At 43.9% G+C, this 12,535-nt stretch overlaps 1 protein-coding gene across 1 annotated transcript; it reads left to right on the forward strand.

Moving 5' to 3' along the window:
• Positions 1–53: 53 nt before the first annotated feature.
• Positions 54–12,466, forward strand: CLNS1A (chloride nucleotide-sensitive channel 1A). The gene is made up of 7 exons (XM_057377733.1): positions 54–221; positions 2,841–2,977; positions 5,217–5,321; positions 6,029–6,139; positions 6,585–6,758; positions 9,121–9,205; positions 11,727–12,466. The coding sequence occupies exons 1-6, from the start codon at positions 73–75 to the stop codon at positions 9,186–9,188; spliced, it is 744 nt and encodes a 247-aa protein (XP_057233716.1). The 5' UTR covers positions 54–72; the 3' UTR covers positions 9,189–9,205; positions 11,727–12,466.
• The last annotated feature ends 69 nt before the right edge of the window (positions 12,467–12,535 follow it).

The raw sequence follows: 12,535 nt of genomic DNA on the forward strand, positions 1-12,535 counted from the left end.
GAGCGCGGCGGTGACATCGCGTCCGGGCCGGAACTGCGTCACAGAGCGGCGCGCTCGCTTCCGGCGGCCGCGATGGTGGAGCAGGGAGGCGGCGGCGGCGCCATGAGCTTCCTCAAGCGCTTCCCGCCACCCGCCGACGGCGTCCGCCACCAGCAGCAGGACACGGAGGCGCTGCTGGCCGGGCGCAGCCTGGGCACCGGCACCCTCTACATCGCCGAGAGGTGCGGGGGACGTGCGGCGCTGGGAACCCGCCGGGGCTGCTCGGAACGGCCCTGAGGGGCCCGGGAGGGGGCGTTCGGATGAGGAGCCGTTATGTGGGGGAGGCTCTGCGGGGCATCACGCTGTTCCTGCTCGTTTTAAACGAGGCAAGAGGGAGCAGCAGTGCCAGGGACCCGGCCGGCTGGGGAATTCAGGGCCAGTSTGGATGGGACTCGGAGCAGCCTGGTCTAGTGGCAGGTGTCCCTGCCCCCACGGCAGGGGCTTGGAACGAGATAGCTGTAAGGTTCCTTCTCACTCAAATTATTCTGTAAAACGCAGTATGATGGAGCAATGTGCACTTGCAGCCCAGAAAGCCGGTCATATCCTGGGCCACAGCAAAAGCGGCGTGGCCAGCTGGGTGAGGGAGGGGTTTCTGTCTTTCTTACTTTTTGAAATCCCACCTTGAGTGCTGAATCCACCTCTGGGGTCCCCAGTATGAGAAGGACCTGGAACTCTTGGAGCAAGTCCAGCAGACACAACAAAGTTGGTAAGAGACTGGAGCACCTCTCCAAGTAAAGATAGGGTGGGAAAGTTGGGGCTTTCTAGCCTGGAGAAGAAAAGGTCATGTGAAGACCTCATGGTAACCTCCCAGGAAGGGGCCTGCAGGGAACCTGAGAGGGGTTCTTTGAGAGGAACTGTAGTGATAGGACAAGGGGGAATGGCTCCAAATTGAAAAAAGAATGTTAGATTAGCTCTCAGGAAGAAATTCTTTACTGTGAGGGGGGTGAGGCACTCTGAGTCCAGAGAAACTGTGGATGCTCCATCCATGAAAGTGTTCAGGGCCAGGTTGGATGGGGTTTTTGAGCATCCTGATGTAGTAGAAGGGGTCCCTGCCCAAGGCAGGGGATTGGAACTAGATGATCTTTCAGRTCTTTTCCAACCCAAACCATTCTGTAATTAAAACCATGGTTCCTCCTCTGTTTTGACAGGGGCATAGATGGGACTGTTTATTTTCTGCTGTTAATAACTGCTGTGGTTCTGTGAAGTCTTTCATGTTGCATTAACCATGCAGTCTCCATGTGGAGACTGTATGTTCTTAATAGGCAGAAATCAGTCTGGTTATTCTGGAAGATGTCATCTGAGCTCTTTATAGTCTCCTTTCAATCCTCCCTGCATTGTATAGCTCAGGGAGACAGGGTGGTGATTAAGACAATGTAATTTTCGTAAACTGTGGAGAGCTGCTCATAATGTATTCTGCAGTTGAACAGCATTGTTGGAGCAGAAACATCATTTAAAACGTGCATTAAGGAGTGAATTGTCTTTCAAAAACCTTAGACTAGGAAACCTTTATGAAATGGCCAATACTGGAGGAGCATTTGCCCCACCTGAGCTTATTAGTGATGTTGTGTTGGAGAGGAATCTCTCTGAAATTTTCTTTACTGTTTTATTTAGCTTGGTTGCATCTACCAGGACTTCTGTTTGTGGGGTGTCTGCTCTGAGGTCGTGTAATGTTGAGTTTCCTTGTAAGTTGCTTTCAGTAGACTTTTGTGTGAGGCACCTACAGGGCTGCCAGCTTCCTTACCACGTGTTTCAAGTGCATCACAGAGCTTTCACCAGAGTCACTTGGAGGGAATGGACAGAAAACACCAGTGTTTGCAGGAGTGCCGTGGGTGAATGGGGCACTCAGGAGCACAGTGTGGCTCTTGATCCATGTACTGACTCTCCACTAGTAAATGTAAACATTGGGGACTGGCCAGTTGAGGCTAAGAAAGAAATTCCTTGTTCCCACTGCACTAGCTCTTATTCTCAGTCAGATTTTCTGAGGCAGGGAGTCTTCTGTGACCTTTCCATTAGTTTTGTCTCACCACAAAAGCTTGTGAATGCTGAGTTGTGCACATGATGAAGGTCTTGCTTTCTGGCCCTCAGTATTTCTGTTCACTGTGTGACATCATTGATCACAGGCACCCAAATGTAGTTTGAGATGGATTTCTAAGTGGCTAGAAAGATGTCAATTGTTCTGGTATGAAGGAGGCAGCAGCCTGGTGATGACATCTTGTGCTGTCTCTTGCTGTGGTTAGGGGTGAGAGTGAAGATGGGGGGTTCATAGCACCTAAGTTGTGAGTGGAGGAGTACCCATAACCTGGCTATGCTCATCACAGTACTGGCTGTTGTTCTGCATACAGGCTATACCCACAGCAGATCTATAATCCTTTAGAAGTTACGATACTGATTTGCCTTTCAGTGTTCTCTTTATCTTGGAAAATGACATTTAATAGTTTGAGTTGTAAATCACACTCTGGAACCTCTGTAGTTATCTTTGGAATAATAAATATCTACAAGGAGGAGAAAATTAAGAGGTAGGGAAATAGAGCATTTAGTGCAAATGTGATAAAACTGTGATGCTTTTAGGGTTTTTAGCTTCACATTCTTTAAGCAAAAATGTCTTTTAGTTGGCATCAGTTAAAGATGTTACAAAGTCCTTTTTGGGCAGGTCCAGGATGTGTATGCCTCTAGAGTGGGCTAAGTGCCTTGTCCACAATTACTTTGGGGGTTGGTTTGCTTTTCTGCAAACTCGAGTCAGGTGCTGTGGATTCCTCTGTTAGTTTCTAACTTGTCTTTTCTTTTTTTCCCACGCTTGTTAGTCGTCTGTCTTGGCTGGAAAACTCGGGAGTTGGCTTTTCCTTGGATTATCCCACCATTAGTTTACACGCTGTCTCCAGGGACCTGAGCGCCTATCCAAGGGAGCACCTGTACGTCATGGTGAATGCCAAGTTTGAAGGTATGCCTGGAGTGCTGCTTGCTGATCCCATGCAGTCCTGAGTGACAGGACTTCTTCAGAAGCAGTAAATATTGATTTCAAGTAATTTAAATAATTACTTGTTTTTTCTTTTTAATTTTAATAACTATCTGAAGGATAGTTATTTTAGAAGCACAGCTTTGCATTTGTTTAGAATAACTTCTTACAGTTCTGCTCTCTTGTGGCTGTGTACACTGAAGCTGCTGAGAACCAGTTCTCTGCCCTCTTACACTGTTTAAACAATTTAGCTCCTTTGCCAGTCTCCCTGTGATTCCATCTTGAGTACTGTTTTTTTCTTTATTGAATTTATGTTAATGTTGCTGCCCTCTCCAGGCTTGATGAATTCCTGCTGTTTCACAGCCTGGAAACTTTTCATTCATTTCTTCCCACAGCTTGGTTAAAAACAAACAAAAAAAGGCAACAGGTCATGTTACCAAGCTTTAATGGGTCTTTGTAGATTGCTCACAAAACCTACCTTTTAGACCATTCTTGCTTTGATATAGAGAAAGCAAGCGTTCTGTTTCATTGTTTGTATCAAGATCGTATTTATATATATATATATATATATATTAATTCTTTTCTTCTGGCAGACCTGTTAATATTTTAAGTGTCTCATAAACTGCCATCTTAATTGAAGAGTAACAAGTTTTAGTTCTTGAACAGGTATCCTTTCCTCCTTCATGCCCACTGGTCATCCTAGCCAAAGGTTAACATCTGGCTTCTAATTTTTTTTTAATGTATTCTGAAAGTAATGACAAGATGCTGAGGAGGTGGAGACTCTTTAAGATATTAGTGCCCTTCATTATATCTTTCTTCATGTTACTAATGTTTTCTGACAATCTATCACTACAAATAAAAAGAGGGCATTTGCATGCACCTCTTGGTTCTTCTACCTCATTTTCCTTTAACTGTGRTTATTCTGAGGAAAACTGAGCCTCTTGTGAAGAAAGACACTGTTTCTAGCTTTTAATTCATTCTGATTATGGCATTTGAAAATATGGATATCCTGTGAAAGCCCTTGTCTAGAAATTCTTAACTGATGATTTTTTGTGGATATTCTTTTGTGTGTATATTTTTTAGTGTATTAACTCTGCCTACAGTAAATCTTCCACAGCAAGTAGGTTTTATTTTTCAAAGCCTAACCCTTGCTTGCARTTTCAACTGCTGAATGGTGTTAAACCTTTCCACTTAGTTGGCTGCAGGAGTCTTCATTCTCAGTTGTGCAGGGTGCATTTTGTTCTTCCTCTGAAAGTTTTGCRTGTTCTCTCTGTGTGTTTGTGCCTCATCTTCACCCCTTTTGTAGAAAAAGGCACTCCAAGGTTGACTGCATTGAAAACAAAGAGCTGGATTGAGCAGTAACAAGCTGTGCCTGCGGGTGTCAGTTGGAAAAGGACTGAGTTGCTTCCTTGCACACTTCATTTTTGGGGCAGCTGGCTGGCAGCTTCTTGGCATCTTTGTATTCTTAGTGGTAMCAGTTTTGTATGTGGGAAAAACCACTCTCAATGGAACACTTTCTTCTCCTGTAGAAAATAATTATGCACTTTGGAGGCTGTCAGTGCAGTATCCCCAGCCCTGAAATKATGAACTGCAGCCATTTTTGTGGGGTTTTTACTCACAGAAAGTAAAACACCACACTGATGCTTATTTATTCATGTACGTGAAGTCAGGAAGCTCCACAGCTGTCACTGCTCTGGGTGCACTTTTTACTTCTGACAGGCTGCCTAGGAATGTTAGAAATGGAGTAGAGAYCCTCTGTAAATGTCAGAGTCCTCTGTGAGGGGCTGTATTAGAAGCTAGCTGATTTTGGGACAGTARTGTTAAGAATCCATAAAATTAATGTGATTTAGAGAAATACCTATATGGAGCTGTGCAAGTAAATGGTAACAATTGAGTTGGGGAGCACAGTTGTTTTTAATAGGAATCAAATTTCCTGAAATACATGAATACATTTCGTGACCACTACAGAAATCTTCAGTCTTTAGGTTATAAACAGAGAAGTTACCCTGTGTTGCAAGTGTTGTTGAGGTGTTGTGAGAGGGCCTCATATATCCATGAGGGTCTTGGAGTCTCATGGGATTTTTTGGGAAAACAGAGTGGAGGTTTTGTGCCTCTCTCGGGTTGTTGCTGATTTGATTGTGTGTGTATTCCTGAAAGAATAAACAAATGGAACTCTCCCCCCCCCAAAAAAAATGTTTCATCTAAATTCTTTCATTTCCTAAAGAGGAGACGAAAGAGGCTCCCATGACTGAAGGGGAGGAGGACGACAGTGATGATGACGTTGAACCGATTGCCGAATTCAGATTTGTACCAAGCGACAAATCAGCCTGTRAGTGAGAATGAGAATTTTGTTTTACTTTAAAGTCCTGGTTTTATGTGGAAGACACTTGGGTACAGAGATGTAAATACCATATTCCTTCAGTGTCCTTCTCTAATGACTTGATTCCTGTGTGTTAAAAAGAATAAAGCAAATAGTTTTATTTGGTTTGAAGATGGACTATTTCAAGCAGCTGCTTCTCAAGGAAAATTTCAATGCTTTAAAATAGAAACTGTTGAATATAAATACACAACATGGATAACATTTGCAAAGAATGTGTATKGGAAATGTCTTTTTAGTTACAAATTCAGTGATATTTGAGTCAGTGACAATTTCGTTACCAACATGCTAATGCCTTAACACTACCACTGGAAAGCAGTCATATCCTGTYCAGTGTGGAGCTTACAGCTGGAACCAAGTTTTAGGAATCTTATTGATGAGATGTTGCAATAATTCCTGCAGTGAGTAACCACAGACAGAATTGTTCAGAGATGGACCTTTTATCACCAATGAAATAATGGGAAAGTGCTGTTAGGAGGCTAGAGCACCAGTTTGGATCTCTGAAACCTGATTTGTTTCTTGCTTGTCTTCTGGCTTGTTGAATGGTGGTTTCTTCTGCTAAAGGAGTATTCTGAATCTCTTTAATCACTCRGCGTAAGGTTCCTTGCCTGTTGTTTTGGGATATTGGTGGAGGTTTGTGCTCTCTTGTGTTCCTGCAGTGGAGGCCATGTTTTCAGCTATGTGTGAATGCCAGGCCTTGCACCCAGACCCGGAGGATGAGGATTCGGACAACGATTACGAAGGGGACGAGTACGATGTTGAGGCCCGTGGTTGGTAACAGTTGCTTCTTTTGAAATACCTGCCAGYACTTGGATACCTGGTATCTGTCATGATTGTTTATTATTCATCCTGCCTAAATATCCCTTTTGCCCCAGGCATAGTATAGAAATTCACAAATCTGCAGAAAGTCTGCAGTTTAGCTGACACAAATCACAGGAATTCAGCAAAAGYAATGTTTTGGCTCTCTAAAGCCCACAGACACCGACAGCAGCAGCCTTTCCTGTTCTCAGTGGCTGTGCTAGCCCAGGTTCAGTGCCCATGCTGCTGCGTGGTCAGTTGACACTGCTATGGGTGTTCTGTACCTGATGTAAGCAGCTTTTAAATCTCAGTCAGTTAATCTGAGCATAACTTGTCTAGCTGCTCTCCTGTTCCTCCACCCCTGCATGTTGTGGGCTCTTAAACTTAGATCTGATAAACATAAACTTGTTTTTGCAGAGCTGGAACAAGGTGACATCCCGAGCTTTTACACATACGAAGAAGGATTGTCACATTTAACTGCAGAAGGCCAGGCCACGCTGGAGAGGTTAGAAGGCATGCTAGCCCAGTCTGTCAGCACTCAGTACAACATGGCTGGAGTGAGAACAGAGGACTCAATAAGGGAGTTTGAAGGTAAGACATGCTTTTGTTTTGCCAAAGAATATATGTCTTCATCAGCAACACAGCCAGTGGGATTGAGTGCACTCTGAGCAAGTTTGCAGACAAYACCAAGCTGAGGAGTGTGGTTCACACTCCTGAAGGATGCCATCCAGAGGGACATGAACAAACTTGAGGAGCGGGTCAGTGGGAACCTCTGAGGTTCAACAAGGCAAGGATTAACTTTAAATTAAGTGCAAGGTGCTACACCTGGGTTGGGGCAACCCCTGGTATTGGTACAGGCTGAGGGATGAGTGTATTGATTGTGCTGCTGAAAAGGACTTGCAGATGTTGGTGGATGAAAAGCTGGACATGACCTGGCAATTTGTGCTCRCAGCCCAGAAAACCAACCTTGTCCTGGGCTGCATGCAAAGCAGCATGGCCAGCAGGGTGAGGGAAGGGATTCTGCCCCTCTGCTCTATTCWAGTGAGACCCCACCTGGAGTATTGCATCCAGCTCTCAAGCATTAGAAGGATATAGACCTACTGGAGCGAGTCCAGAGGAAGTCATGAGGATTATCAGGGGGCCTCTGCTGTGGAAACAGGCTGAGAGAGTTGGGGTGGTTCAGCCTGGAAAAGAGAAGGCTCTGGGGAGACCTTACTGAGGCCTTTCAGTACTTAAAGATGGGGGGACAGGCTTTTTTGTTAGGCTCGTTGTGATAAGAGAAGGGGAAATGGCTTCAAACCAAAGAAGGAGAGATTCAGATGATGAAAGGAGAAATTTTTTACCATGGGGTTGCCCAGAGAAGCTGTGGACACCCCACAGTGTTCAAGACCAGGCTGAATGGGGCCTTGAGCAAGTTGGTCTAGTGGGAGGTGTCCCTGCCCATGGCTGCAAGGTTCCTGCCAACCCAAACCATTCTGTGGTTCTATGATATGAAAGTGGTGGTTCTTCAATTTTGCTAATCCATAAACCAGGACWGAGCAAGTGTGATGTGAAGGTGAGGGATCATCCATGTGCCTGTGGCCCWATGGGGCACCATGTTGCCTGCTGTGGATTGAGGGCTGGTCTGAGAGTGAGCATTTCAGTGTTAAGAACCCTTGATTCTTCCTGGTATGATTTCCTGGAAGAGTGGTAAAGTGAAGTTGATTTTGGATTAAAAAAAAAWWAAATTTGTCAGTCTACACTGGGATTAGGAAGCAATTTCTACTCTAAACAAGTTGTAGTTTTTGTTTGGGTCTTGGTTTTGGTTTTTCTTACTAATACCCTAAATTACAAGTTAACAATTCTCTTAACAGAGTTCTGGGTGTATTCTGAATCATTCAAGAACACTGAAATAAATTTACAAAAAAATACGTATTTGTTTGAAGGATGCTCTTAATTCTATTGATTGTTCAAATGTGTATTTAAGGAGTGAAATTCCTTTTTTGCTGGGGAAAAACCACCTGATTTCTCACACTCTTTCTTTTCTGTATGCTGTTTCCACTAGAGCAATATATTACCTGGGAGAAGAACAGGGAAGTAGTTGAGTAACATTAGTTCTTTTTTAATATATGAATTGCAGTGCTTTTTATATGCCCTGATGTATTTGAAAGATGGAAAATGATGCAGCARTTGTGGATTTCTACAAAATGATTACTAATTTGTTCTCGTCCACAGAGAGGGGTTTTTAATCTTATTTGTTTTAATGTTCTCTTTCGTCTGCAATTTAAAATAAGTTTATGTAGTGTAAAGATAACCATCGGTTGTGCTGCTGTTTTAGCAATGCCCTTTGTTTGAAAATTTAGTCAGGTTTCTGAATCCCAAAATTCCAGAAATGAATATAAATTGAACAGCAAGTATATCATGTGACTCGAAGTAATCTTCATCAGTTTTGTCTACTTACCTAATCTTATTTGCTGTAGTACTGCTGCCTGGTGTGCTGCAATTATAAATGTCCCCAGGGCTGCTCAGTTTCAGAACTAAATTATGTTTTGGCATTGTAGCATAGAGCAATCATTCTTCTTTTTTAGCTTGATGATTGTTTCACAACAGGATTCAACCTCTTTCTGCTAGAGTGGGATTAAAGTTAGTCAAAGGAGTCATGCCATTTTGTTACACCAAAACGTCATTTAAAACGTGAAATAGTTAAAACCCAGTGTTTAAGTCTTTTACTAAGTCAGGGTGAGATGGTGTTGTAGGAGGCAGTGGCAACCTTAAGTGACCATCCGATTGAGCTGAATCAAACCCAGAAACTTGGAAGCATGTCGGTGTTTCCTTAGGGTGCTTTCAGAAGTTCAGTGATAGGGTTTTCTGTCCTGGCCACCTCTTGTCAGCAGAGGGCGTCTGCTCTCTTTCCCGTGAAAACGTCATCCCTCATCTGCTTGTTCACGGAGCGCTCACTGGCTGTTTTTTTTAGATGGGATGGAGGTGGACATAGCACCAGTAGTTGCCGGGCAGTTTGAAGATGCCGAAGTCGATCACTGAGGGGGACAGGTGCAACTGTAAGTTCTTCTGACTTCTCACATGTATGCTTTTCAGTCCTGCAGAACCTTCCCTCTTAATTTGTGTAATCTACATGATCCTACAGGAAGTGTCTCACAATATCGGGATGATGGCAGTGTAGAGGAAGGCAAAGGGAGCTGTAGTTTTCACAAATGTAGAAAGATATGTAATGATCTGTGCTGAAATGCCTATTGGCATAAACCATTACCCTGCAGAGGCAACCTGTATGGATGTGCCTGTCTGGAAGACAGGTCAGCCTTTTAGCTGATTTAAATATTGTCTGATCTAAGACTTTTAAGTACTCATATATATGAACACAGGAGCTATCCCTGGGAAGTTACTGTGCAGGATTTCYGAGGCTGTTCAAGGGGGCAGGATACTTCACAGCACTGCAAGTACATCTCTTCCTTTTCTATAAGCAGAGCAGGAACAGTTCCTGGTAAAGTTACTGAGCAATCCAGATGGGATTGCTGTTAGAAGTGCACAACTTAGAGACAACACCCTGCTCAGGTGGTTGTGCCAGTGTGTTCCCTTGTCTTCCATCACCCGTGCTGCATTTCTCCTCTTAGCAGCATTAAGGTGTTTCAGTGTTTCCGCACAAGTGCTGGGTGGGAGAGGAAGAGCAGCTTTTTTTGGGACTGTCTGTAGAGGCACACAGGCACAGTGGGATTGTGGTCCCACCCTTCAGCAGTGCTCACTAGTGCATGGTCTGTATGTGCTGCTTAAGTGGTGCTGTGTTGTCCCAGCTCTTCTGACTGTCTCAGAAGGGAGACTGACAACTCTTTCAGTGAATGAACAATCCCACTTGAAATGCTGGGGAGCGCAGCTGTGGAGCAGACAGCTAAAAGCTCAGGAGTGAAAGGAGGAAAGGGACACAAAAAGGAGTGTGACACAGGGGAGAGAAAAAAGTGGGAAATAGTTGAATAGGAATTACAGTGTCACTAGGAAAGAGACTGCAGTCCCTGAGGAGGGCTATTGTGGAGGGGTGATGCACGGCTGCGCTCCTCCTTTGTTGCTTATTTTTCTTTGCTACTGCACTTCTGAAAGGCTCAGAGTAGCTATGTGTTCTCTTACTGACCTCCACTCCTGCTACTGCTCCTGAATTGGTATTTATTGTCTTGTGTAAGAGCTCCAACTTTTCTACAGTCACATTTCTACCCTGGGAAGGACTTTGCAGAAGAGAGAGAGYGGAGTTCTTAAAAAACAAAAAAAATTTAGTTATGGTTGTCCTGCCATTGGATGGTCCTCCAGTTTGGTAAAGGACACAAAAATTAAAGRCAAGCCTTTAGCTGTAGATCAAGTGCCTCCTAGTGAGTGAATGAAAATTTAGGCTCTAACTCCATCTCCAAGATTATTTTGGTCAATGGTTTATTGAAAAAAAAAATCATGCTGTTAAAAGATTCAGATTTGACTGCTTTGTTTATTATACTGGTTAAACTTAAAAGAGAGTTAGTAGCAGATAGTAGATCTCTAAGAAGCCTGAAAGTGCTGGTGGAAGTGTTGTAGACAGTTCTTCTAGCAAAGCGCAAAACACACCCAGTAAAGAGTAGTTTTGGTCAGTGGAACTTCCTGCTACTTACTCCATGCCTTCCACRGTATGGCATGTGGTGGTGGGAGATGAATGCTGTGAGAGGTGGCCAGAGAGAATTTCCTCCTGTGCTTCTGCTTGTGCTAATCAGAGCTGAGGAGGTGATCCCTGTCAGAGCAGATCAAGTGACCTGCATGTGCAATGTCAGAGGCTACAGTGACATCACTCCAGGTAGCGGTTGGGGGTGGCCCTCTTTAGAGTAACCACCAGCCTAAGTGTGTGGATGTAMTTTAAGGAAGTTCAGGAATCTAAGATGTTCAGCAGCAATAAGGGACCGAAGGTAGAAAGTGATGAGGACAGCTCTTGGAGGTCTGTGCTAATCACCCTGCTAAGAGGGTGGCTTGGCTCTACACTCTCTAAGTAGGGTTGGAGAGTGAGCATGTTGTGATCTCATGGGTACTCCATGGAGCAGCCTGGCCCTTTTAACCACCGGTACTGCAAAATGATTTACAGGAACATCTTGTTGGCGATCCCTTGGAGAGCAGTGCGCATCCCTGCCTCCAAAACTATGCCCTTGTGTGACACTTGTGTTATGTGTCACCCAAATGAGATGTGACAGTCTCCTGCTGAAGCTCCTGGAAGACTTGGTGGCAGTTGGTGTGGGACATTTCCACTGTTCCTGCAATAAGGGATGTTTTGTCTGTGGCATCACGAGGCTGCAGCAATTGTTCTGAAGCAACTGGTGTGTCTGCTTGTGGGTGCAGCGGGGTCTGCCCAGGCATCCTGGTGCCAGCTGTAAGCACGTGCTGTCCTTAGCTGACCTGAGTTAGAGCTGCTGCCAAARGCAAAGATACTCAACCCTTCTGAAAGTTTCTGGGCTGGTAGTAAAGTGCTGTCCTCTGACTGCAAATAACAGATAGCGACTATATGAAGGTTAATAACCTTTTATTTTAATGCCAGTTATGTAAATTTGGGTSTCTTGTGTTTTTCAGATTCCTCTTGTGGCACTTCCAGAATAAGCTGTAAAACCGAAGGCATTGCAGTGACTATCGGGAGTTAACGTTTCTTTTAATGACCTAAGTTTAGACATCTAGGTCTATAAATGCTTGTAGAGATGTTTATAACAGGGTTTGACATTTGTGACCACTATGGGGTTATTTAAAAAAACAAAATAAACAAAACAATAAAACCTCTTGCATCTAACACTTGAATGGGGCTAATCAGGGGTCATTTCATAGAATCACRGAATGATTTTGGTTGGAACAGACCTTAAAGATCATCTGGTACCAACCCCACCTGCCATGGGCAGGGATGCCATTCAGTAGGGTTGCTCAGGACCCCATCCTAACCTGGCTGTGAACACTTCCAGGGATGGGGCAGCCAGTCTTTCTGAGCAACCTCTCTGGCCTTTCAAAGAAGCCTTTGTAGGAATTGTYGGACTTCAGAAATAAAACTGTAAGTAGATCAGAATTTTAGACTGTCCTAGAATTTTCCTTATTTTTTTACCTGTCATCGACTCTGTGGAGTAAAATGGAAATAAAAATGTTGCAACTAAAAGGAAATAGGGCTGGCCAAGGATTGAAAGAAAAGCTAAATTAAAAGCCCCTCAAGTAACTGGCTTTATCATTTCAGTGCTATCCCTTTCATTTCTCTGAGAGCTGAGCTTGGGTGGTAGAGGAGAAGGAATAAAATCTGTAAGGTCCAGGCAAAGAGAATTGTATTGTGTCTTTGTATTAAATGTTAACATTGTTAAATAAACTAAGATTTTTGTATCTCACAAGCTCTGTGTTGCAATTCTCCC

The sequence above is a fragment of the Malurus melanocephalus genome, unplaced genomic scaffold (assembly GCF_030028575.1).
Source record: "Malurus melanocephalus ecotype Western Australia unplaced genomic scaffold, MMel_1.1 scaffold_322, whole genome shotgun sequence".
Classification (NCBI taxonomy): domain Eukaryota; kingdom Metazoa; phylum Chordata; class Aves; order Passeriformes; family Maluridae; genus Malurus; species Malurus melanocephalus.